The following is a 27,961-nucleotide window of genomic DNA, read 5'->3' as shown; positions in this document are numbered from 1 at the left end:
ATTAGTTTTTTCCCTGATTTACTCTCCCTTTTTTCTCTTTATAGTTGTGAATATCTTGCCTTAAATAACCTTCCTCCCTTCCTTCCTTCCTTCTTTCCTTTCTTTCTTTCATATTGATAGACTATTCCAAGAAAAATATTCCAGAACAACCTACCAAAGCTTTTGGGACAGACATGGCATGGCAGGAAATAAAATTTTACCATAAGGACAAAACTATGTATGCTTTAATAAAGTTTTATTTCTCTCCCCTCCCAACTGTTGCTATTCCCATTGGATTTGATGCAGAAGATCTTGGATTTCTACAAAGGCCAGAAAAGGTTAGTCTGTGTGTGCATCCTAGGCTACCTATGTATGGTACAGATTTAGAGAGCAATTATTATTTGGGCCATGACTCTTATTTTAACAAATCTGAGTCAGTTCCTTTATATCTTGGAAATGAAACCTTTATCAAAGAGACTTGCAATAAAGATTTTTCCTAGTTAATTGCTTCCCTTTTAATCTTAGCTGTATTAGTTTTATTTGTGCAAAAACTTTTGAATTTTTTGTAATCAAAATTGTCCATTTCATCCTCTGTGATCCTGTCTGTCCTTTGTTCATGAACTCTGCCCTTTTCCTAAGATATGAAAGGTAATTTCTTTCTTGCTTCTCTAATTTGCTTATTATGTGACTTTTGGAGCTTATCTTGGTATCTAGCGTTAGGGCTAATTCCTGGCATGACTTTCTAATTTCCCCAGCAGTATCTTATGAAATTTGTTTTGCTTCACTATCTGTATTTGTTACAAGAGTTTTATTTTCCTTTTTATTTTCAGTAGGGGAAGGAAGGAAAGGGAACAAAAATAAATAGTTGTTCATTAAAAAAATTTAGTAAAAAATAAAAGGAAACTTGATAAGTGGAATCTAGTCATTCCTTGTTTTTAGGTAGTATCATAAGTAATTTATCCTAAAGATAGGATAATTCATCTTTCTTTTGAGCACTCACTTAATTTATTTGTTTTCAGTTTTCAACAGTCACTTCCATAAGTTTTAAATTTTCTTCCTTTCACTCCCCAAGATTGCATGTAATCATATGTGAGTTGTACACATGCATTCTTATTAAAGATATTTTTATGTTAGTCATGTTGCATAGAAGCATTCAAATGAACAGGAGAAGCTGTGAGAAAAAACCCCCAGACAAAACGTAGCACACGAGAAAAGAGTCTGCTTCATTCTGTGTTCCAATTCCACAGTTCTTTCTCTGGATGTGTATGGCATTTTGCATCATGAGTCCTTTGGGAGTGTTTTACGTCCTTGCACACTGTGGTTGTTACTGTGTACAAAGTTCTCCTGGTTCTGCTCACTTCACTCAGCATCAGTTCATATAAGTCGTTCTAGATTTTTCAGAAGTCTGCCTGCTAATCATTTCTTATAGCACAGTAGTATTCCATTACAGCTTGTTCAGCCATTTCCCAGTTGATTCCCTCTATTTCCAGTTCTTAGCCACCACAAAAACAGCTGTTATAAATATTTTTGTACATGCTGAGTCAAAGGGTATGCACATTTTTGTAGCCCATTGGGTGTAGTTCCAAATTGCTCTCCAGAACGGTTAAATCATCTCACACCTCCACCAACAATGTAATTCATCTTTTCTAAGTTGTTTCTGGAGACTTCAGTAGTAATTAGATTTGTAGTTATACTTGCTCACTGCCTATCAGGAAAATTTTCCTCACCATGTAATTTGGTACATTGAAAAGACCACTGAGTTCAAGTCCTGGTTCTTACTGACCACATGGTCTTTGACAAGTGACTTAAACTCCCTGAGCCTCAGACTCTTCATCTCTAAAATGGGGATAATAATACTTGGACTGCGTAGCTCAGTACGTAAGCCTGGGATACACATGATTCCTTTTGTCTAAGTGATTCTGGTTCTTCATCTTTCTGTTTTACAACCTATTAATCAACTTCGTTGATTTTTCTGCCTGTTGTGTGATCATAAGCTCATAGACTTAGAGCTAGAGGGGACCTTAGAGGTCATCATTTTACAGATGAGGAAACTGAGTCCCAGGAAGGTGAGGTGATGTACTGGAGTCACAGAGGTAAAATACAGGGAGCTTAGATTTGAACTTAGCTTCTGTGGCTCCAGATCTAATCCTTTTCCCGTTACAATCCGCTGCTTTCTTGAGCAAATATCATTCTAGTACTTTCACAAACACATTGTTTGTTGGAGGAACTTAAAACTTCATTAGAGAGACATATTATTTAACATCCTCCGCAATCTAGGAACAACACATTTCTTATTTTATTTCTCTCTGCTCCCCTGCAGAGCTTCTGTTTCAGTCATGCTGCCCTGTTTGCCGTCCATTAACTTGGGATTACTTTTGAAACTTCTCAAAATGCATGTTGTTCTATCCATAGTTGTCTCTGTGGGAAGCTCTGTACACTTATTTCATTTTCATTGTTTGAAACATTTTTGGAAATTCTATTTTGGGATAGCCTTGCAAGCCTGCAGCACATTGTTTTGAATATTCTTAGTGGTGGCAAATATCCATGACTTGATATTGGATTTGGATTTATAGGAAATTAGCTCAGTCATTTGGAACCAAGTCTTGTGCAAAGATCAAACTGAGTATTATAATTTTTGTTCTAAAATGAGGTATGACCACGAGTGATCAAACTGATTGTGTATGATAAACTCTGCATGAAGGTTCAAAAAGGGAGATCCAGAAATGTTTTGAACAATCACAGTATTGTTGGAATTTGATTATCGTCTCCCAGGTGACTACTTTGAATGTTTAAATTAACGTAACACCAGCTTTAATAGCCTCTCCTACAGAGACTATAGAAACTGTTACTGTTGTTTAAAGACGTTATTGAAGCTGTTGTTTTACAGTAGAATAATAGAATGCTAGATTATGAAAGAGGGCCACAGAGATAATGTAATCCAGTCCTCTTATTTTATGATTGATGAGAAATGGAAGACCATGGGATAGGGGTGAAGTGTTAAGGAAGTTGACCAAAGTCACAAAGCTAGCTAGTGACAGACCTGGATTAGGACTCAAGGGTTCTTTCCAGGATACCATAGGTACCTTCTGGTTATTATAGTTAAAGTATCGTTATTTGATTATCAGCAACTCCTTGTCTACTCTTCTTTTCCTTGAACCTGTTGCTTTTTGCCTATTTTACTTAGTTCTTTCCAGGTGAGAAGTGTGGAGAGAAGAGAAAGTGAAAAGTTTTATGGTTAAAAAGAAACCCAAACTTTATTGAGGAAAGAGTAATTAAAATTTGGTTTGGAGCCAATGATATCTGATATTATCTATTAATTTCAGTTATATGTTGGATGTTCTCCACCCGACCCCCATTAGCACATGGAGTCAGAACTTGCCTGAAGAGATAATTTGCCATCTCTGGTCTTGAGCCAGTCATTTTCACCTTCTGTTCATTGCTAAATGCATAATTATTTATCCTAGTAGACAATCACAACTCCATGTCTTCTGGATCACTGACAATTTCTGATGGTTGTATTAAGTGTTGATTTTTATTAATTGTCCTGGCTGTTCAGTGTAGAACATGAAATTTAGATAGAAGGCAAATTGTCAAGGGTGTGTGTGTGTGTGTGTGTGTGTGTGTGTGTGTATTTGAGTAGGGTAACCTGTATTTTTTCTAGTATTTAGTAAAAGTTGAACTATAGTAAGGTTGTTATGGACTTCTTTTGCATGTGCTGTAATGCTGGAACTTCTATTTGGAATTCATAGGAATTAAGTGATGGAGATGACTCCCCTGAAATTAGCCTACTCTCAGGTGCTGTAATCACAAGTTATGGCACAGTGGAAGTAAGGAAAAAATCATCAGAGAAGCTAGAGGGATATGGTGTGTTGTCTGAACCTCTAAAGAAAGTTGCATTGCCTTCAAGAGAAGTCAGGGGAGAAGATAGTTCCTGTGAAGTGTTGGTGCCCACCACAGAAGACTCTACAAGATTGTCAGAAAGTCTTCTGGGTGAACATCCATTTATAGTGAATGAATTTGAAACTAAAGAGTTGTTGAAACCATTGAGTGATTTGGATAGTCCTGAATCAATGTCGCCTTTAGATCATTTGCTGATTTGTCAGGAAGATAGTCTGTCAGAAGACATGCAAGAAAATGAGAAAAACAATGCATTACCAGCTGAGCTGCTGACAGCCCTGAACACGTTGTCGGAATCCATGGTGCAGTCCATCTGTCAAAGAATGGAAGGAAGCATTAGGCTGTGGGATGAGGATGAGTGCTTAGGAACAGAGCCCAGCGTTTCTCAGACAAATGATGATTGTACACAAATAGCAGGAATGAATTTTGAATTTCAGCATTCTATTCAGCCACTTGGACAAGATTCCAAGTTAACTGAGCCTTTGTTCAAGGATACAACAATGAAGCAAGTAAGTGCAAGTTTTATTCTTTGAATTTTACCTTTTATAGAAGTTAAAGTAGCAAGCCCTTCATTGAACATTGACTGTAAGCTAAATTAAATTAAAATCTAATACCTCTAAATATCAGCGTCCTTATAGGGCCATTGTCATACTGCCTCTGATGCATCAGAGCAAAGATGCTTGTTAAAAGCTTCCCCAACCAAGGTCTTTCTTCATTGACCATGAATGAGCCTGACCTAAGGAAAAATTCAAGAAGAGGATAAATGAGCAGTTTTCTCCCCAATATGTCTGTGAGGACTTACTGTTTACTTTTTCTTGGATAGGAATAGGAGAATTTATGATCAGAATTTTCTCCTGTGAGCTCAGAAAGACATTTAACTATGTGCCTATTTGGATGTGGAGTGGAGATAAACTAGCCTGCACCATCTGCGAAATGTGGCACACTTTTCCCAGAAAGTAAAAGTGATTTGTACAATTCCCTATAGATTTAATGGATTCAAGATTGGTTTCAGGGGTGGGGAACCTACTGCCTTGAGGCCATATGTGGCCCTCTAGGTCCTCAAGTACAGCCCTTTGATCGAATTAAAACTTCCCAGAACAAATTCCCTTAATAAAAGGGTTTGTTCTGTAAGACGTGGACTCAGTCAAAAGCTTGCGCCCAAGGAAGGACCTAGAAGACTCCATGTGGTCTTAAGGTCCCAGGTTCCGCTGGACTTTAGAATGAATTCATGGATGACAGAACCATAGTGATCATGGGAGAAAGCACAGCATAGTGGTAAGAATACTGGATTGGAGATCAGGAGACCTGGGTTTGAATTCCAGTTCTACTACGTATCACCTGTGTGACCTCAGGCAAGTTGCTGACCCTCGCTGGGCCTCAGTGTCCTCTTCTGTAAAATGGTCTCTAAGGCCCTTTCCAGGTTTAAGTATGACTGAGCTTTATAATGTCATGATTTGCTGTTGAGGAGAAACAGATAACACTTGGGAGTCAGGAGAGTGTACACTCATCTTTTATATGTGAGAGAGCATTTCATAAAAAGCAGCTCACGATGCTGTTGTGAAACACAAAATCTGAGGTTGCATGAACTTTGGGTCTGACGTTATAACAGCAGTTCTCAAACTTGGACTCAGGATGTTCTTACACTCCTTTAAAATTACGGAGGATTCTGAAGAGCTTTTGTTTATGTGGGTTACAGCTGTTGATATTTACCATGTTAGAAGTTAACACACAAATTGTTAAAATATTTTTCATTTCATTTTAGATTATAGTAATAAACTCATTGCATGTTATAATATTTTAATGAAAAATAACTATATTTTCCAAAATAACATTTAATAGGGACATTGTTTTACATGTTTTTACAAAACTCCTTAATGTCTGGCTTAATAGAAGACAGCTGGATTCTCTTATCTGCTTCTGCATTCAATCTGTTGCAATATGTTGTTTGCTTAAAGTATGTTTTGCCTAACATAGATAGTTGGAAAAGGGAAGAGTATTTTACTAAGCAAATAATATCTTAGTATTATTATGAAAATAGTTTTTACCTAGAAGACCACTATGGGTCCTCAGATGACACTTTGATAGTCTCTGGGTGAAGCAGTTCTCTACCTTCACTTGCCCTTTTAATCTCTATATCCTGTTGCTGTATAATGTTAAAGGAATGTAGAGTGACCCTACTTTCACTAGACATTCCTTTTGAAATTTAAGACTAATGCTATGTCTGTCTTACCCTGAGTTTTTTTCTGACATTTTCAAATGTATATCATGTATTGACACAGTGTTTTGCAACATACTTGTATTTTTAAGTATATCTGTGCACATACTTTTATCTTGAAAAGAACATTTTAGTTTTATTATTAACAGGGAAACCCAAATTATGCCTGCTTTCTTTGAGGATTTTCTTTTTAAAATTCTCAGCATTATTTATGTTTCTTCCTCTTTTCTCTTTTAGGATAAAGAAGATCCAAATTCATTTGGACAGGAAGCCTTAGCACATCACAATGTTGCTTGCCTTGATGGGCTTAGTAAAGAGAGAGATTTAAATTCTGTGGAAACTAATACGGTCATGGAAGCTTCATATATGTTAAGGAGATCAGCTAGACTGAACACAGTAAGAGCAGGAGCTACGCCTAAGAATATAGAGGAGGCGTGTAAAATAGCTGAAGAGACTCTGCAGAAAACAGACAGTGCACGTCCGGCTGAGTGTTTCAGGTATGCTGTCAGATTAGGGGCTTTGCTGTTGTTTGGTTTGGGTTCTTTTCTTGGTGGTTCCAAAGTAAAACAATAGCATTGCTTTATTTGTTTTTTCTATCTATGTTGTGATTCAGAGAGTAGTCTGGAGTAGTGTTTGTAGGCAGAGGTGTAACTCAAAGCCAGAGAGACTTGGGTTCTAGTCCTGACTCCATACATAGTGGCTGTGACCGTGAGCAAGTCTGTTAGCCTCTTTGTGCTCTAGAAGGCTTTTTCTGTATCTGCTGAGATAATCATGATTTCTGTTGGTTTTGTTACTGATGCGGCCAGTCATGCGGATGGCTTCCCTAACATTGACCAGCTCTGCATTCCTGGTGTATGTCCCACCTGGGTGACGTGTACGATCATTGTCATATATTGCTATAAACTCCTTGCTCGTATTTTATCGAAAACTTTCGTATCAGTATTCATTAGGGAAGCTGGTCTATTGTTTTCTCTGTTTTTACTCTTCCTTATACGTGTGCCCTCTCTCTGTTTTCTCCTAATTCCCCTGATGATAATAAAGTTCTTGGTTACAAGTCTCCTTACATAGGAGTGTAGACAGTTCAGCCACATCAGATTCCTTATGGTTTTTCTCGCACGTACACCTTTTTATGCTTCTCTTGAGTCTCGTATTTTCTGTCATTTTTTTTCATTTTACACTTAAATACAAAATAAGAAAACAAAACCATCGTCACATACACAGCAGGCCACAAGAGAGGTTTCAATATAAAACAATTTCTATTTCAAAAAAACCCTATGTAATAACTACTACACATTGTTTTCAAAGCTGCCCAGCTTTCTTTGTTTCTTTGTTTCTCTGCTGTGCACATTTTACTTTATTTTTCCCCCTCTCTCCTCCCACCTGCGCTAAAGAAGACTACAATTAAGTGTGGCTATATATACATAAACATAGATATCAATAAACAATCACGCATAAACACATATACATATGTTATACATGTGCATATGCACACATATGTACATTCATGCACATGTATGGAAGATCATACTGAGCTTATTTCCTCCTATCATCTGTTTCTCTTGAGAGAAACTTTCTTCATAAGTTCAAGTCTTTCCATGTTTTTCTGAATCAACCTGCTCATCGTTTCCTACATCACAGTGATATTCCTTTCTGGATTCAAACAGCATCTTTCTTCATAGCATCTTTGAGATTAGTTTGGGTAGTTCTCATATTGCTCAGAGTTGTTCTTGAAACGCTCCAGTTGTTACTGCGTGGAACATTCTCTTGGCTCTGTTCATTTCGCTCTTCGTTACTTCATGGAGCTCTCTCCATGCTTTTCTAAAATCACTGGGCTCATCATTTCTTATAGTAGAGTAATATTCCATCATGAATTTGTTTAGTTATTCTCCAACTCATGGGCATCCAAGAATTTCCAGTTCTTTGCCACTACAAAGAGAGTGGCTGTATATATTTTAAAATATGTAGGTTCCTTTCCATTTTCCCTAATCCTCTTGGGAAACTGACCTGCTAGTGGAATTGCAGAGTCAAAGGGTATAGGCAGTTGAATAACCTTTTGGGCATAATTCAAAATCTTTCTCCAAATTGGTTAGGTCAGCTCACAGATACACCAACGATGAATTACAGTCCCAGTTTTTCCACATCCTCTCCAACATTTGTCACTTTCCCTTTCAATCATTTTAGCTAATCTGATAGGTATAAGATATTTCAAGATTGTTTTAATTTGCATTTCTTTAGTCAGTAATGATTTAGAGCATTTTTCACATGGACATAAATTGCTTTGATTACTTCATAGGAAAACTACCTGTTCATATTCTTTGTCCATTTGTCAATTGGGAAATAACATGCATTTTTATAGAATTGATAAGATTCTTTATATGTTTGTGAAATGAAACCTTTATTTGAGGAACTGTCTATAAAATATTTTCCCCAGTTCTCTGCCTTCCTTCTGATCTTGGCTACATTTGATTTTATTTATATAAAACCTTTTTAATTTCATGTAATCAAAATGATTAATTTTACATCTCACAATGCTCTCTCTCTTGTTTGTTCATAAATTGTTCTCCTATCCATAAGTCTGATAGGTAATATGTTCCGTGTTCTTCAAGTTTCTTGTAAGATTTCCCTTTATGTCTGGGTCATGAATCCATTTTGACCTTATGTTGGTAAATGGTTTAAGATATTGTTCTTTGCCTGATCTCTGCCATCCTGCTTTCCAACTTTCCCAACCATTTTTACCAAGTAACGAATTCTCATCCTGTAGTTTTCAGTCTTTACCTTTGTTGAGTACTAGGTTCCTCTCTTTCACTCAGCTAGAATTCTGTTTCTTAGCCAGTGTGAGATAGTTTCGATAATTCTGTCTTCAAATAGAGTTGAAGATCTGGTCCTGCTCAATGTCCTTTCTTTGCATTCTGTCCATTAGTTCCTCTGTTGACCTTTTGTTCTTCCAAATGAATTTTGCTGTTATGTTTTCTAGCTCAGTAAAAAATTTTTTTGGTAATTGGAGTGGCATTGAATATATAGATTAATTTGGTAAAATTGCTATTTTTATTATATTGGTCCTATCTGCCTATGAAAATTAATATTTCTCCATTTATTTAAATCTGACTTTATTCATGTAGAAAGTTTTTTATAGTTTTGTTCATAAAGATCCTGGGTTTGTTTAGGTAGGTATATTCCCAGGTATTTTACACTCTCTAGAGTCATTTTAAATAGGGTATCTCCAGCTGTCTCTTCCTGCAGGATCCTATTTATAATATATAGGAATCCTAATGATTTGTGTGGGTTTACTTCATATTCTGCTACTTTACTGAAATTATTATTTATTTCACTTAACTTTTTAGTTAAGGCTTTAGGATTTTCCAAGTGTATTATCATGTCATCTGCAAAAAGAGAATTTTATGACCTCGTTCCCTATTCTGAATCCTTCTATTTCTTTTTCTTCTCTTAGTGCTGTTGCTAGGATTTCCAATGCCATATTGAGTAATATTGGTGATCTTCTCGCTTACTCCCATGATAAGTAGTGCTTGTTGATGGTTTTAGAGAAGTGCTTCTTAGCAATTGAAGGATATACTTTCAAGTGTTGTTTATAGGAATGAGTGTTGTACTTCATCAGATGCTTTTTCTGTATTTGTTTATATTATCATGACTTTTGTTACTTTTGTTACTGATGCCGTCAGTTATGTCACTAATGCTCCTTGTGTTAAACCATCCCTGCAGCTCGATGCATGATCATGTGCAGTCTTTGTGATATATTGTCATCTTTCAGCTCGTATTTTGTTTAGTATTTTTGCTTCCATATTTGTTAAGGAAATTGATCGATAATTTTTTTCTATTTTTACTTTTTGAGTCTCACATTTGAAAGTCAGATTTTCTATTCTGCTCTGGTCTTTTCATCAGGAGTGCTGGAAAGGTCTTAATTTCATTAATGTCAATTTTCCCCCTGAAAGATTATGCTCAGTTTTGTTGGGTAGATGATTCTTGGTTCTAGCCCTAGCTCCTTTACCTTCTGGAATATCATCTTTTAAGCTTTCTAATTTGTTCATTAAAAAAGCTACTAAATCTTGTGTCATCCTGACTATGGCTTCATGATACTTTAACTGTTTCTGTCTGCTTATGGTAGTTTCTCTCTGGGAGCTCTGGAATTTGGTCAGAGTATTTCTGGAAGTTTTCATTTTGGGATCTCTTTCAGGAGGTAATTGGTGGACTCTTAATTTCCTTGATAATTTCTTGAAATATGATGTCTAGGCTCTTCTTTTGATCGTGGTTTTTAGACAATAATTCTTAAATTATCTCTCCTTGACCTATTTTTTAGGTCAGTTGTTTTTCCAATGAGATATTTCACATTTTCTTCTATTTTTTCATTCTTTTGGTTTGTTTTTTGTTTCTCATCTCATAAAGTCCTTAGCTTCCAATTGCCTAATTCTAATTTTTAAGAAATTATTTTCTCCAATGAGATTTTTTTTTTAACCTCCTTTTGCATTTGGTCAATTCTACTTTTAAAAGTTGTTTTTTTTTTTTTCAGTGAATTTTTGTGTCGTTTTTTTTCTATTTTGGCCAGTTCTGCTTTTTAGGGAGTACTTCTTTTCAGTGGGTTTTTCTGCCACTTGTACCATTTGACCTGTCCTGTGTTTTAAGGAGTTATTTTCTTCAGTTTGTGTGTGTGTGTGTGTGCACTTGTGTGTGTGCATGTGTGCACGCATGTATACGTGCATGCCTCCTTTATCAAATTATTGACTCTTTTTCATGATTTTCTTGTATCACTCTCATTTCTTTTCCCAATTTTTCCTCTACCTTTCTTATCTTATTTTTAAAATCCTTTTTTGGGCTTTTCCAGTGCCTGAGACCAGTTCACATATTTCTTTGAGACTTTGAATGTAGCTGCTTCGATTTCATTATCTTCTTCTGAGTTTGCGTTTTGATTTTCCCTGTCACCATAATAATTTTATATGGTCAGGTTATTTTTTCTTGTTGTTTGCTCTTTTTTCCAGCTTATTTCTTGATTTTTAACTTTATGTTAAAGTTGGACTCTTCCCTTGTTAGGGGGCAGAGGCCACTGTTCCAAGCTTTAGGGTTTTGTCCTGCTGTTTTCAGAGTTAGCTCTGGGGAGGGGAGGTGGAGTCTGCAATCTCTCAGTTCTTCAAAGGTTGTATGATCTAAGGAGAGGTGTGGTCACTGCTCTCCTGACTCATCAACCAGAGTCCCCACTGCTCTTAGTGCTCCTCCTTGCCCTGGCACTGCAACTTGAAACCATGTATGGGCAAAGCAACAGAGTCCTGATCCTAGTGCCAGCAAATCTCCTTCAGACCAGGTGTCTGACCCTCTTACTGTCTGTGGGCTGAGAGCTCTGGAAGGGCCACTGCCAACTGAGTCACCTCAAGGTCTGCTACTGGCTTGCCTATGTTCCATCCTTACTCTCTTAACACAGACCTTTTCTGCTGACCTTACAAGTTGTCTTGGGCTGAAAAGTGATTTCACCCCATCCTTATGCTGGTTCTGCTACTACAGAATTTGTTATTTTAAATGTTGTTTGGAGGTGAATTTTGGAGAACTCAGGCAAATCCTTGCCTTCACTCGCCATGTTGGCTTCACCCTGTCCACACTAGGCCAGTTTCTAGGTTGAAGTTGCAGAGGAACTGCTGAGCTGAATTAGTAGATGGAGTTTCCAATACTAGTAAAATCCTTGCTTCATTCTCTATCTTTGTGTTGAGATTCTTGCAGAGAACTTATTGTATTCCACAATGCAAATAGATTGACTCCTTTTCTTTGAGAGGGGAGCTTTAGGACAAAGGCGAGGGAATGAGGGGAACACAGGAGGGTGAGCCTCTTACCCTTGTTAGATGAATCCAGCCCAGTCGAGGGGGTTGAAGAGTTCTACAGTTTTGTGAATAATGACTAGATAGCTTAGGGATATGGCTGGGTTGCTAAGGAAGACTTCATGCTTTCTAAGAGATTCCTTCCTGCCTTGCTCTTCCTTTAAGCTTTGAAATTTCGACCAAAATCTGGTACGATAACTTAAGGGTTGCTTATAAAGAAGAAAAGGGTTGCATTAAATTTTTTTTAAAATCACATTTCTTTTCCTAGAACACAAGATTCTGCTTTTCAGAATAACAGTGGTGAGAAGCTTGTGGAAAGCAGCAAAAAACAGGTTTTATCTGCTTACAGCTGGGATGAACAGATAAGAAAAAGAACTCCAAAAACCAGTAAGTTTCATTCTGAGTATTTGTTTGCCTTTTCAAGAACATCAGTATTTAGTAGCAGCTTGCCTTTCCCCCTCCTGTTGTGGTATTAAAAGCCATCTACACTTTGTACCTATCTCCCTCCTATCCCCCCATTCTTTTAGAAAAAAGAATTCTAAGTAGTCAGAGAGTAAACAGTTATTAAGCCAAGTTCACATAAAAGCAATTTCAGATACTTTAAAGTAGCAACAGAAAATATTGATGGATAGCATCAGATCAAGGTTTTTACATTCTGGTGATACTTAGCCACTGTTAATGGTAGCCAAAGCACTTATGTGCTTCAGTACCATGGGATGATTGGAAATCTGGCAGCAAACTCTGGGAAATCCATCCAAAAGCCTTCTCTTCAGTGGAGTTGCTGTTCTAAAAGTAAAAGACATTTATTGATTCAGGTCTAGGAAGTTTAGTAGGACCTTGGATAACTGAGTCAAGGGTTATTAGGAGTATCGCTTTAGGAGTCCAGTGAAGGATTCTTATACTCAGAGAAAGGAAGACTATATTTTCAAAGTAAAGTGGAAAGCTGAAGTAACACATTTAGTGTTCCTTCCACTTGGTTAAAGAAATCAGATTTATCCCTTAGATTAGGGTCTGAGCCTATGAAACGAGACTATAAAGTGCTGTGCGAATTATGACGATACCTCTTCAGTACTTAAGAAAAAGATTTCTTTTGTAGATGTTTTAGAAATTACTCTTACATTCTCTCAGAGACCTTTGAGGGTTTTTTTTTTTTTTTTTACTACATAATGAGAGGCAGCATGAAATAAGGAGTAGAAGTATGGCGTTGCAATCAAGAAAATCTGGATTTGAGTGCTGACTGTGACACACGTCATCTGTGTGACCATGGTCAAATCACTTAACCTCTCATTGCCTCCAGGCTACTCTGTAAAAGTGTGTTACAGAGGACTTGCTGATCTGCCTTGATAGAAGAGTTTCTACACTGGAAGTTCATTTCATGCATGAAATCACAAGTCTTGATGCAAACAAATGAAAGAATGTAGAATAGTTTATTATTACACAGCAGTGCAGCTTTCAATTAATCTTAATGATTTAAGTAGTCATTTTTTGACAGAACATTTAAGAAAAGAGATTCTCAGTCTCCTCGTGATGCATAGACTTTACAAAGACTGTTACAATTCAGCCACTGAAGATAGCAGTAGCTCAGTAGTACAGTGGGTGTGTGACCCTGGGCAAGTTACTCAACCTTTTCTGCCTCAGTTCTTTGTCTGTCAATGTAGCTGGAGAAGGAAATGGTAAGCCACTGTACTGTCTCTGCTAAGAAAACTCCAGAAATGGTCATGAAGAGTTGCACATGACTGAAAAAATGACTAAACGATAACAACAGGAATTGAAAAATTAGCTTAAATTTTTTCAAACTAAGCAAAATGTTTGATTTATTTATTAGCACTGTGAAATAACTAGAATGATTTAAATTTAATACATTAATGTATATATTTTTAAGCAAAATACATTTATTTTCTTATATATGTAAATTCCATGAAAGTATCTTCATTCCCTTGATTTTTTTTGTAAATATGTGCAATACACCATGGATTGCTCACTTTAAAAATTATTTCTCTTGTCATCGTTTTCTCATCCTCATTATAACAAGTGCATATAAGAATTTTTCAAAGAGCAGAAACTCGTTGAAATAGAATAAACTAGTTCTTTTACAGTTTCTGACTCAAGAACAGGGAAGATCCATTCCAGAACCATCTGACCTGGGTTCTGTCGTTGTGTGTTACCTCCTTCAGCACACTTTGCCCTCTGCTATTCAAACAGCACAGTGGTTATTTTTGTTCATGGGTTTCTTTTCTGCTACCTACAGGAAAAAGGCAAAGGAACACTACAAAACTTTCAAGTATTAATCGAAGAGACATCTATGGAGAGTCACCTCTGCATAAAGCTGCTCAAGTAGATGATTCAGCTCTTGTCAAGAAATATATAAAACTAGGTGGAAATGTAAACTTGGCAGATTATGCTGGTAAGTTTTACCAACAAACCACACCAAGAAGACTCATGGCACATCCTGTGCCTTGTGGTTCATCTTTTTTTTTTTAAATCATATGTGATATGATCTTTCCTCTCTAAGATCTTACAGTCTAGTGTTAGGGGGTAGATAAAGAAGAGATATAACTCATAAATATAATATTAAATGTAAGTTGAAAAACTCAGGGCAGGCTTCATGAATTTCTGCAGACAAGGCAAAGCTGAAAATTGGTGTCATATCGTTTGCTTTTTGTCAGAGTTTTCTGGAGAGTTTTCTAAATTGTCTACTTCCATTTGAGGGACTAGGTTTCGAATATCCAGAAACAGTACTTTGTGATGTTGTGGGAAGAGAGCTGTATCTGGAGTCAGAGGGTAGGCTCCTCTCAGGTTCAGATCCTAAATTTGAACATAGGTTCAAATCTTGAATCTACTACAATGTCACCTTGGTAAAATCACCTATCCTTTCTGGGCCTCAGTTTCCCCATGTATAAAATGAGAAAGTTGGATTAGATGATCTGTAAGGTTCCTTTTAGCTCCAAAGCCATAATATGTATTAAGAGCAAGGTTTTTGGATTACTTCATCTTTTAAAAGCAGCTCCTTAGGAAAAGGTAACCAAAGACCTTCTACAAATAAAAGCTTCCCCAGGCAAGTCTCATTTAGATGATAATAATGGTCAAGAACAACAACCTCTACAAAACCTGCAGATTTTTTTTTCTGGCACAGCTGTAAAATTATGTTAGCCCTACAACATTTTTTGCCCTGACTTCTAGTATGGTTTCAGATTTTTTTGTCTCTGAGTCACTGTTTTCAGAGAAGCCATAGTTTTGTACTTTTGAAAATCATATTTTTCTTATTCAATAAAACTGAACTTGTTATCTCACCTACATTGATGACTTTGTGTTATATGTTACATGTAGAATGTCCTCCCTCAGTGTCTAAAAGTCTTTTCCCTCCTTCTTGGACTCTACTTCATCATGGATCATTTTTCCGTTCATGTAGACTGCATGATGGAATGTTCTGGTGCTCCTTATCCAGGATTTCTGGACCTGGAATCTGGTGATCTTAGTTCAAATCTGACCTCAGACACTTAACTAACTGTGTAACTGTCCAAGTCATTTAAGTTCTACTGGCCTCAGTTTTTTCATATATAAAATAAGGATACTAATGTCACCTGTCTAACAGGATTGTTGTGAATATAAGAGGAGTGCTGTTTAGGAAGTGATTTGCAAACCTTGACATTATTCTCTTCCCTATTAATATAGATAGTGCTTTCTCTGTCTATATAACAAGTCTTTTAGCTGAAGGTAGATTTGGATGTTACATAATACATTTAGACTTGAAGAAACATGATATGTTTCTTAAACAAAAATAACCATTTGTTGAACGGTCTCTTTGTTCTCTCCAAGTCATAGGATCACAAGCAGCATGATGAGATCTATATATCCATCTAGTCAGTAGTCTAACACAAGTAATATAGCACAAGGGAGGGGCCTAGACCTTATCCTGACCACCAAGCAAATAGTTAATATGTTTTTAAAAAGAGAAAAGTAAAGTTTCATCTGAGATTTTAAAGTTAGCTCATCACTTACACAATAGAAAATACTCAGATGATTGCCACATTTAGAAGGCAAACTTTGAATTTGAATAATGCAGACCAAAAGTCAATGAGGAACAAAGGTTACAAGCAATAATGATCTTTACCAAATAGGGACTAGCACACAACTGACAGAACATCAGAAACACATTGAGAACATCATTATATAAGTGAACATGTATGAAGATATCAGGCTGCTCTGTCCCATAGCATGTAAGCTGTTACTTTACTCAGCATGCAAGAGCAAGCCTGCTTCTACCACCCCTCTGTTCTGAACCTAATCCTACTGTATTGCCATCTCAACTTGCATAATTTATATAAAAAGTGCATGTCACTCAGTAGTGGTGAATAATAAAAAAATTCCGTTTACATTTTTTAAAAAGTAACATTGAAAGATACATATACCAAGGTGTTCCACATTACAAAACATAAAAGTGAATTTTTTGGCTAGTACTACCCAGAGAAATTGTAGATGGGGTGATGGATGAGAGTATTTCTTTTCCAGTGATTATCTTCTAGGACATGTAGATTTTCCTTGTCGTTTCTACTGAACCCTTTCTCCACAGGGTACTCTTTAGTGGACAACCTATCCCTCATGGAAAATTAAAATCTTGTTTGTTTGGTTATACACACAGCCAGAAAGATCGACAGACCATTTCCTGTGACCCTAAATCAGATCAAGGGAGATTGACAGGATCTTGAGTCAAAGAAACAGTATCAGAATAGGAAGCCAAGCAAATTAGACCAGAGTGAGAACCCCAGAGCTGAAAGAAACCTCTTAGGCTCTCTACGAGTCCAACCTCTGTCTGAAAAAGGAGAATGTGATTTAAAACATCCAAAAAGCATCCATCTTTTGCTTGGTTTAGTATAGCAGAACACATTGCTTCTTGAGGGAATCTGTTCCACTTTTGGAAATCTCTAACAGTAAGAAAGGATTTTTCCATACACAAAGCCAATATCTATTTCTTTGTGACTTCCATCCATCGCTACTAGATCTATTGTCTGGGACAAAATGAAACAAGTTGAGTTCCTTTTCTACGTGATAGCCCCTCAAGTACTTGAAGACACTTATCATAGCACCTTTTCTTCAGGCTGCACATCTGCATTCAATACTTTCTCATGCTTCATTTAGCATGATTTTAAGGCCATTCATCACCCATATTTTCTTCCTCTTAATTCCAGCTTATCAATGCTTATTCTAAAATGTGCTGTCTAGAACTTAACACAATTACTTCACATGTGATCTGATCATGATTTAGTACAACGGGACGCTAACTTCCTTAATCTTTAATATTTTACAGCAATCCTAGACTTTTTGTTGTTCAATCATTTCAGTCATGTCTGACTTCTGTGACCCCATTTGGGGTTTTCTTCACAAAGATAATGGAGTGATTTACCATTTCCTTCTCCAGCTCATTTTATGGATGAGGAAACTTGAGGCAAACGGATAAGTGACTTGGCTAGAGCTAATAGGCTGAATTTGAACTCAGGTCTTCCAGACTCCCGGCCTGGCTCTTTATCCACTGTGCCCCTTAGACCTAAGAAAATAAAATTAGGCTAACTGTTTTGATTTAGATATAATACAATTGACTCATATTTATATTTCAGTCTGCTTAAAAAAAAGCAAACCCTAGATCTGTTCTAGACAAACTATTCTCTAGCTATCCATCCATCTTCTAATGTGTGACTAATTTTTGGAACCTAAATGTAGGGCTTAAATTTGTCCATATTAAATTTCATCTCACTAAATGCAGTCTGTCTTTGTAATTTGTCAATACCTTTTGGTTCTAGCCTCTGTCATCTAGCTCATTAACTCTCCCTGTTCATTTTATGTCATTTGCAAACTTGATAAGCCATTTATACCTTTATCCAGGTCATGGGAAAAGATATTAAACAGCCACAGTCAAATGCAGATGCTTAAGACATTCTGCTAGAAACCTCCTTTCAAGGTGACCTGGATCCATTAAGGATAGGTTTTTCCCTACTCCAGTCTGTGGCTCCTTGTCCAGAGATCATGGATAGGGACCCAGTAATCATATCCTGCACCCTATGGAATAGTTCATTTGGGTTCAGTGATTTGCATTCAAAGGCAGACAGATGTTCTTGCTCTTCCCTTATTTTTTTCACAGGAGCAAAATAAAAATTAAGTAATTCTTTGGTCAGTTACCATCATCCCATCTATTCCAAGCAACAATCTTATCCCTCCTTTAATCTTCTTTTCCCTAATATGACTAAAATGCCTCATTCTACATACTTAGAAGCAAAGATTTAGAATTCTGGGAGACCTTATAGGTATGTCACTGATCCCAGTCCTTTATTTACAGATGAGAAAACCAAGGCACTAAGAGGTTAAGTGACTTACTTAGGGTCACACATATAGTAAAGGTGTGAGATGGGATTGAGTCTCATTATGTCTACTACATCAGGCTATATCTCCAGAGTAGAGTAAAGATGCAGATCATGAGAATACATGAGGAGACACCAACATGTATAATAAAGTTCCCACATGTGAGGGTAACGGTTGGGGTGGAGAAGACTATAAGTCAGATGATGAAATCCGTGAGAAAGGAATTGCCATTATGGAGGAACAGGTGAGATGGCATTGAAAGAAAGAAGCTAATGTGATGGTAGGCTAAATGAAGACAGGGGTTGTTTACTTGGCTCTGATGAGACCAAATCTGGAATGTTGTGTTTAGTTCTAGGTGCTGAACAAAAGGAAGTCCAGAGAAGGAGCAGGAGCCCAATTGTTTGATAGGAATTGAGATAAAATGTTCATTATTCTGAAAATAAAGCAGTGTTGACTCCTCTTTATATCTCTCACTGTGGAATATACAAAGAAATCATCCCTAAAATCATAAAATTAGAGAATGTTAGAGCTAGAAAAGGAAACTTAGAGATACTTTAGTTCAATTTTTTCATTCAATCAGTGAAGGCATGGAGGCCCAGAGTGATGATGAAGGCATTTTTTTAAGGTCATATGGCTAGTTAATTACAAAGCTGGGACTAGAACCCAGTTCTGCAGACTCTCTGTCCACCTCTCATTCCTCTCTACCCTGTTTGGTTTCTGGTTTTTTTTTCCCTAAAGCTCAAAAATTATGCCAAGAGAAACAGCATAACAATTAACTGTTCGGTAAAAATTCTAGTCAAACAAATCAGTGTTGTATGAGTTGTGAAGTTGTCTTGTGTTTTATTTTCTTATTTAAAAATCCATTTGGTAGATTTATCTGTGAGTATTTAAAATTCATTAACTTCATTAAAATGGCTGAAATGGATATTTGAAAATAGTTGATTTCCTTTTATGTTAAAGTCAGAGACACTACCACAATAGATCTAGAAGATAGGATCTGACCTTTAGTAAAATTGAATGGATCAAATAGTGAGGTACTTTTAGAAAACTTACTTTCCATATCACAACAAGCTTTTTAAAAAAATAAAATATAAGTTCAATGGTTAGCTTGAAAAAAATCTTTATTAAGGTTCCAGGTATTAACATTTAATTTTCCTTTGGCGTAATAGGCTGGACTGCGCTTCATGAGGCAAGTGTTCAGGGATTTTATAAGACAGCCCTTGAGCTGTTAAAAGGCGGAGCTGATGTAAATTGCAAAGGGATGAAACAGATCACCCCAATATATGATGCTGTGTTAAATGGACATTATAAGGTACTGAAAATATTTCTCTCTTAGGAATAAATACTGCAATTAATAGGTTTTTCAAATCAAAATGTTCAGTCTATAAAAGATGTGTTTTTTAGTGTCATTTCATTGTTATTAAAAATACTTAAATACTTACAATTGAACAAAACCTTAGAAGTTATCTGATCAGAATCTCCCATTTTACAGATGAGGTCGATGAGATCCAGAGAAGTTAAATGATTGGTCATAAAATAGGATTTTAACCCTTTGTCTCCAAAGCTAGAGTTCTTGCTATGATATCATGCTATTTTTTAAGTTATTTCAAGGAACCATTATTTAATTACTAGGAGAGCTCACTCCACTAATAAGAGTTGCAAACCCTCCTTGCCTTGGTAGTAAATTTTCATTAGCTGCAGTGCTTTAAAAAATTACCAAATGGTTAAACCTGATGATGATGAGACTTCCCTAGCGTAATTGTCAGTAAGTAAGCATTTATTAAGCTAAGCACAGGAAATAAAAGGAACTCCAAAAAATAGTCTACTCCCAGGGAATTCACTGTCTAATGGGGGAGACAACATGAAAACACTTTGTACAAACGATATATACAGAATAAACTGGAGATAATCAATAGAAAGAAGACACTAGCATTAGCAATTAAAAACTGCTAGAAATCTCCCTTTGCTGTCTTCAAGAACCCAAGGTTATCTGTATGTCAGTAGTTGTCATAGTGTGGAGCAAGGATGCCTGAGGGTCTCCAAACCCTTTCACAGTGTTCACAACTATTTTCATCATAATACTATGATATCTCTGTTTCTAGTATGATAAATAGCAATAGATAGAACCCACATGAACAAAATCTCTCTGTTAGAGCCCCTTAATATGTACAAAGGGATCTGGAGACCCAGAAGTTCAAGAATCACTGTTCTTTATCACCATGGAAGGAAGACTTTAATAAAGGATCCACAAAAACAACAATAATATATTTTGGCATTTATAGAACAGTTTAATTCTTCATCTTATTGGATGTTCCCAATAAGTTATGCTACTGAATATTCAGAATTTGGTCATGAAATTTCGAGAATGGTTTGAAGAGTAAATTTATTGTAGTAAAATTTGTTAATTTGTTGTTATACCACTTGTTAATTTGTTAATTACACAACTTGCAGGTTTTTAAATACTACTATAGTACAGAGGCAGATTCTGATTTCCATAAGCTTGTCATTACATACAGACAGTTATCCAGAATGGGTGGAGCAATTACAAGAATCCTTCCCTCTTCATTGCCATCCTTTTTGTTCTTCAACCTGTTCTCTTTCTCTTTTGGTTAACCGCTTTCTAAACTGCCATCTGAACCCTGATCCTATTTTGCTTCTCATCTAATGGTAGATCCCTGCAGACCAAATATTTACAGGAGAAGCCCTCTCTTCATACTCGTTCTAGTGATGAAATTTCCAGTATAACCTGAGTTTCGTTTCCTCTGAAATGTAAATTCTATTTCAGTTCTTCATGTACAAAGACTTAATATTTGTTAAGTGTAATAATATTTTGCTCATTGCTTTCTTGTTAACATTAAACAAACAGATAAATCGAACATTGAAAAGCTCCTTCTGGGGTTCTTCAGGGCCTGAAATGCTGTTCCCTTCTCCACCACAGGGCTCCTCTGCTCTGTGTGTAGTTGGAGCAGGTTCAGCCCTGGCTAGGAGTCTGCTCTCTGCTGAAGAATCAGGCTTTTCTCATACTCTTCATTTCTTATGCTCTTTATTCATGAAAACCCCACCCTGAGGAGAGAATGCTTTCTAGGTCTGAGTTAGTGGCCAGTGAAAAACAGCACATAGTGTGAAAAGGGGTGGTTGTTGTGTTCATCCTTCGTTTTCGAAGACCGTGACATCAGAGGAATGATGACATGACTTGCACTTGACTTTGTTTTGAGTGAGGGAGGGCTGTGCAGGTCACCAGCCTCACTTCTCCTCCAGAGTCATCTGAATGCAGTGACCAGATATTCATCAGGATGATTGGAGAAAGCCCAGGATGCAGTGGGATCCCTTGGCTTTTTTTGGCTAAGGCCTATTCAGTTAGAGTGAGGTGACACCCATCCAGTGAATAGGTCTTTTTTAAGAAGTAATCAGGGAATGACCCTTTTAATGAGCAAAAGAAAAAATATAATTAAATCAAACTGGGAGGGAAAGAGCAACAGTTATTATTGATAATCACTCTTAAGCCCACGAGGGTCCACAAAACAGCCGTTAAGTGGAGCTTGAGCAGGGACCTATTGTTGTCCAATCTATGGGCTTCAGAGTGCACTGGAATTTAAGGTTTGGGGAAAGACAAGACAGAAGGAAAAAAAAGGAAGGAAGGAAGGAAGGAAGGAAGAGACAGAGAAATCTAGCCAGTAAACCCCAAGTGAACTGGGCATCCTCTGACCAACCAAATTTACTTTCCTATGGAGAGGAGAAGGAAGCGGGGGGGATAGAAGGGAGAGGATGAGCTGAGTTACCCAGCTGGCTGTGTCCCCATTCAGGCAACTCTGTCTACTTGCAGGTTGCGTTCATCCTTTGTTGCCAAAGAAGACCATGCCATCAGAGAAATGATGACATGACCTGCATTTGACTTTGTTTTGAGTGAGGGAGGGCTGTACAGGTCACCAGCCTTGTTTTCTCCTCCTGAGCCATTGTAAAAAGGAGTAATGTATATAAGGAAGCTGGAAAGGTATGCTGGAGCAAGCTTGTCAAGGGTTTTAAATGCCAAATAAAGGAGTTTGCATTTGATCTTAAAGGCAATATGGCACCATAGGGGCTCATTGAGCTAGGAATGACAGCCTCAGAGCTGTGTACCACTTTGGCAATTATGTGAAAGATCAATTGAAGAAGAGAGAGATTTTCTGATGGTGGGACCAATTAGGAGATTCTTACAATAGTACAGGATAGAGCTAGCTAGAATGGTGGCCTTGTGAGTAAAGAGACGTTGTGGAGGTAAAATTAATAAAATGTGGCAATTGAGTGGATATGTGGGCTGAGAGAAAATGAGGAGTCATGGATGATTCCAAGGTTGTGAACCTAGAAGTATGCTGATGGTTTTAGCATAGATAGAGAAGTTCAGAAGAGAGATAGGTCTTGATGAAAAGATGATGAGTTCTCTTTGGATATGTTAAGTTTGAGATATCTACATGATATCTAGTTTGAAATGCTTAATAAGCAGTTGGTAATTGGGGCAACTTGGTGGTAGATCTGGAGTCAGGAAGACTCATTTTCTTGGGTTTAAATCCAGTCTCAGGTACTTACTAGTCGAATGATCCTGGGTAAGTCACTAAATCCTGTTTGCCTCAGTTCCTAAACTGTAAAATGAGCTGGAGAAGGAAATGGTAAGCCACTCCAGTATCTCTGTCAAAAAAACAAAATAAACAAACAAAAAACCCCCAAACCAAAATGGAATCATGAAGAGTCAGACATGACTGAAAACAACTGAACAAAAATATGGTTGCCCATGGCACAGTAGGAATGATGGAATGAGGATGAGCTTTGTGGATCCCATCGATGACCTAATGGTCAAATCACTTACAGCTGGAGGTAAGAAACATAGGTCGCTTGAAATTAAAAGACCAAAACTTTATAAAATTGGATTAAAATGGGTGAAAAATTAATTCCTGGTCACTGTCTGCATTTTAACTTCCAAATCTAGTACAGATTCCTTTGACTCTTAATTTTCTACTCAACAACCAGCCTTCTTCCTTATATCAGTTCTTGGATCAGCAGGCACTCTGGTACAAACTTGACCTGGGATTTTGTTGTTGTTTCTAAATTTTAACTTGTTCTCATGACTTAGGTCTTGCCTTCTTGGTACAAAACAGGAATTACCTCCCTCAAAAGGCAACCATTGAGAATGTTTCCACATTGCAAATGTTTCTGATTGCTGTCATATTAGTGCTGTTTTAGGCAGTACTTATGATGAGGGCTGGAAGGGGTGGGGGAAACTCCCAGATTGGAGCTTCCTGAGTGGGCCATCTGGAAAAGAATTCATGGACTCAAGCATTGTTGAGGTCAAGGTAAAGATTTATTATGCTTTTCAGCAGGCAAGAGTTCTTAGGGAACCTGTGACTTGCAGTACAGGTAATGTTTATATAGGATATTTTATAGAAAATGTGCCAAATATGCTAACTAGGTGTTTTGGGGTGGGATTAGGGAGTGGTTAGTTATTAAAGGAGCATACATTTTTGGTATCTACTGTGCAGGTATTTTATCCACAATTCATGAGGAAATAGCCCACAGGGTGGGGAGGCTACATGGAGGTGTGGTTTTAGACCTGAAATGTCACTAAGTCAATCTAGCTGGGTTGGTGGTCAGGGTAACTGAGAAATACCCTGGCTGCTCTCGTCGATGTCTTGTTAGACAAGATGAATGTAAGGGAGTACACGTATGTCTAAGAGTAGCATACATGGGATTGGTCAGTGAGGAGTAAATGTCATTATGACCCAGTGCACAGCCTGTTCAGCCAGTATGCAGCTGGTTCAGACTAATAAGTTCTGTAGGTGCAGGTGGCTACTGTAGCAGGAAGGGAGACAGTGGTTGTCACTGGGGCAGGCTTTGTCCTTGGGCTTGGGAAAAACTGCCTGGGATAGTGTTTTGAGGCTAGGGAGGAACGTGATTTTAAAGAGAAATGTGATTTTAGACTTGGGGCCCAAGCACCCCATCACTTGACTGTAGTCATCTTTCAAATATTTGAAGAAAGCCATCATGTCTTCCTTGTGTCTTCCATTCTTCAGGCAGACAGCTCTAACTCCTTTAAAATGATCCTCCTGTGCCATGACTTAAGGTTTCTTCATCATCCTGACCATTCCCCTATGAACTACAGCTTGATGGTGTCCTTCTTGAAAGGGTGAAGATTTTAGCTCGATAATAACAGTGGTAGCTAATACATAGTATTATATATAGTATATATTATATGTAGTCTCTACCAAGTGCCAGTTGCTATGCTAAATGCTTTAGAAATATATCATTTAATCCTCTCAACAGCCCTGAAAGGAGAAGGTGCAATAATCTTGATAAAGTATTAATGCAGACTCACATTATATATGGGCTCTCATCTCTACGCCTTGCCTGCAAAGATATTTTGGATAGGGCTTTCATTACCTGCTTTTCTCAAGTCTAAGTGTCTAACATCTTTGGTGCTCCTTTGATTTAACAACTCTGTCAAAAAAACAAATGAGCTTAGTCTGACCTGACTTGTTCTTGAACCCATGCTGTTTCACAGTGACAATGGCTTTCCTTTCAAACTATAAAAAACTTTCTAACAACGTATTCTAGCATTTTTACCAGGAAGGAAAGTTGAGCACACTGACTTAGAGGATGAAGTATCAATTTCCTCTAGATCTATCCCTGTGATAATTTTTATTGCTGCTTACTGAAACATTTTTTAGTAGAACAACTGAATATGTATGATGTATGATATGTATTATGTATACATGTAATATGTATTATATGACTATGTATGTATGAATATGAAATAACAACTGAAATGTGTTCAACTAGGTGGCAGAGTGGCTAGAGTACTGGGTCTAGAATCAGGAAGACTCCTCTTTCTGAGTTCAAATCCAGCCTGAGTCACTTAGTAGCTGTGTTGACCCTAAGCAAGTCACTTAACCCTGTTTTTCTCAGTTTCCTCATCTGTAAAATGAGCTGGAGAAGGAAACAGCAAACCACTCCATTGTCATTGCCAAGAAAACCCCCAAAGGGATCCCAAAGAGTCAAATGAGTGAAAAATGACTGAACAACAACAAAACCGCTAAGATTTCATAAAGTGTTCCCATATACTCTTATAAATTATTCCCATATACTGGGAGGTTGTGGTATAGTGGAAATGGTGCTGGATTTAAAGTCAGATGATCTGGGTCCAAACCCAGGCTCTACTGCTACCTTCCCTTCTCTCCTGTCTGTGTGACCTTGGGCAAGTCACCTCACCTCTTTGACCCTTGGGTTCCTCATCTATGAAACTGAGAGAATTGGGCTACATGACCTTGAAGATTCCTTTCTGCTCTAAATCTTCAATCCTCAGTTTATTAAGATTGCCTCTATGTTTCAACAAGTAAGGTAACTCTTCATGGTGTTGAACTATTTCAGCGCCAGGGAATACTGCCTATTAGCAGGGGCCACTAGACTACTGTCTGTGGTGCTGAAGGGTTCTGGCCCATGCACCAGAAATAAATTGGGCCTCCCCCCTAACATAAACTGCTCCACTCTCCACAGTATTTGCTTCCTCAGAGTGACAACAGCTCTACCTCTTTTGAGAGAAACAGATCAGCTTCATCTATGAAACCTGAAAAGAATTTACTATCCCTTTTTGGATATGTTAGCACAAGCTCCCCAATCAGTATACTGAACTTTTTTCTTCAGAATAATAGCTCTGAAAGATTTAACTATATGCATACCCCACATCCACCAGGGACCTGATCTGCTAAGAAACTTTGTCCTCATAAATTTGTGGCTGATGTAATTCCCTGGAATCACGAGGAGTGTATGCACTTGCCCTGACCTGGCTTGCTCATATATTAGTCCAAATGAGATATGTCCACTTGTGTTATAGTGGACATTGAACTGGCCTCACTGTTAGGAGAATGTGGTTTCAAGTCTCCTCTTTTCACCCACTCCCCTAGCTACATTTAGGCTCTGTGGCATGAAGTGAGGCACTTTATCTCCCAGTGTTCTTGGTAACTCTTTAAGACTGTAAATTGTAGAGAAGATGTCAACCTACATTGGTAGACGGCGTTTCCTCACCCAGGAGTTCATTATATCAGTGAAATCACAGGTCCAGTCCTATCTTTATCCTAGAGTTGTCTTGTCTTACATGTTCCTGGGACATGAGAATTATCTTGTGGCATTCCCCTTGGTAAATACATATCTGTAAAAAGTTGGAGGTAATTGGTGGATAATTCACTTGCAGAGCAGTGGTCTTTGATAAATGTTGACTGTCATGCTAGTCTAGATTTTTCTTTAAATCACAAGACTCATAGGATTCACCTAGATGTCAGCTGATAAAGCTACCCCAGGGATAGATAGCAGCCATCATAGTACATGACCTTTTTTCCTCTCGTATATTTTAGTTGTTTAATTATACGTTGTTTTTGTAACTTGGAAGGATTTGAAATAAATGGAGGAATTTTGAATAAATTACTAGTTGGCCTTAGAGCTTCTCATTTGGTGCTTGGATTCCCTAATCATGTTGCTTTATGGGCACAGTGTTTTACTTCTTTTACCTTCATACTTAGATAGCATCGTTAGGACTGTCCACCCTTGAATGTAGTAATTATATTACTATACCCAGCCAGGGTGTTTCTGTAACAGGCTGTTGTTCAGGGGAGAAAGCCTATAGATGAAGCAAAGACTTCATTCACAAAAGAGCTCTGAAGATTCATAAGAATGTCCATTGCCTCATCCTGGGTCATCTCCAGTCATCCTGATGAATATCTGGTCACTGGATTCAGGTGGCTCTGGAGGAGAAGTGAGGCTGGTGACCTGCACAGCCCTCCCTCACTGAATACAAAGTCAAGTGCAAGTCACGTCATCATTTCTCTGATGGCATGGTCTTCTTTGGCGACGAAGGACGAACACACACACACTCACACATATGTGCAAGTGTATATTTATGTGTGTGTAAAGGTACGAGTGTGAGAGAGGGTTCAGGAAACACTCTAATTTTTAAATACATCAGAAAATACTCTTCTGATCAGTTGAATCCCTAAATTCATTTCATGAAATTATGGTACCCCAGATTTTGAATAGCCCACTTTTATTTTTTATTTTTTTTTTACTTGGTAGCTTTATTTTTTTTAACTTTATTATTTTTTTTAATGTTTTACAATCAATCACTGCCATAAAATTAAGATTTTAATCCCTCCCACACCTACCCCCTACTACCCCCCTCCCTCCCCACAACAGCATACAATTCTGTATAGGTTCTACATATACTTTCCTATTGAGTACGTTTTCACTATAGTCATGCTATGTAGTTGAACTAAAATAAATGGAAGAAATCATATAACAAATCAAAACATGATACACAAAAACACTCACACACACAAACATGATCTGCTACATTCCGCGAATGACTTCCGTATTTCTTTCTCTGAGTGTGGCAGGCATTTTGCCTTAGAAAACCACCATTGGGATATTTTTTTTTTAGTAAGTTCTTGCGTTATTATGAAATTCCAAGTCTGCCAGAAAAAACTCTCGCACACTGCGGTTGTTGCTGTGCACAAAGTTCTCCTGGTTCTGCTCCTTTCGTTCAGCATCAGATCATATAAGTCCTTCCAGGCCTCTCTGAAGTCTTCATCATTTCTTATGGTACAATAGTACTCCATTACATTCATATACCATAATTTATTCAGCCATTCCCCAATTGATGGGCATCCCCTTGACTTCCAGTTTTTGACCA

The 27,961-nt window shown here is 37.5% G+C and overlaps 1 protein-coding gene across 1 annotated transcript in view; it reads left to right on the top strand.

The window, feature by feature from the left end:
- The window catches only part of ANKRD31 (ankyrin repeat domain 31), a 190,901-nt gene that overhangs the window by 16,190 nt on the left and 146,750 nt on the right, over positions 1-27,961 (top strand). Inside the window, exons 5-10 of the mRNA XM_072606361.1 lie at positions 286-317; positions 3,729-4,385; positions 6,329-6,588; positions 12,173-12,291; positions 14,153-14,308; positions 19,425-19,567. Of these exons, the coding sequence (XP_072462462.1) occupies positions 286-317; positions 3,729-4,385; positions 6,329-6,588; positions 12,173-12,291; positions 14,153-14,308; positions 19,425-19,567 (1,367 nt within the window). The remainder of the gene's footprint in view (positions 1-285; positions 318-3,728; positions 4,386-6,328; positions 6,589-12,172; positions 12,292-14,152; positions 14,309-19,424; positions 19,568-27,961) is intronic.

The sequence above is a fragment of the Notamacropus eugenii genome, chromosome 4, assembly GCF_028372415.1.
Source record: "Notamacropus eugenii isolate mMacEug1 chromosome 4, mMacEug1.pri_v2, whole genome shotgun sequence".
NCBI lineage: Eukaryota > Metazoa > Chordata > Mammalia > Diprotodontia > Macropodidae > Notamacropus > Notamacropus eugenii.
The sequence above is the reverse complement of the archived record's forward strand: the minus strand, read 5'-3'. Positions and strand labels throughout refer to the sequence as shown.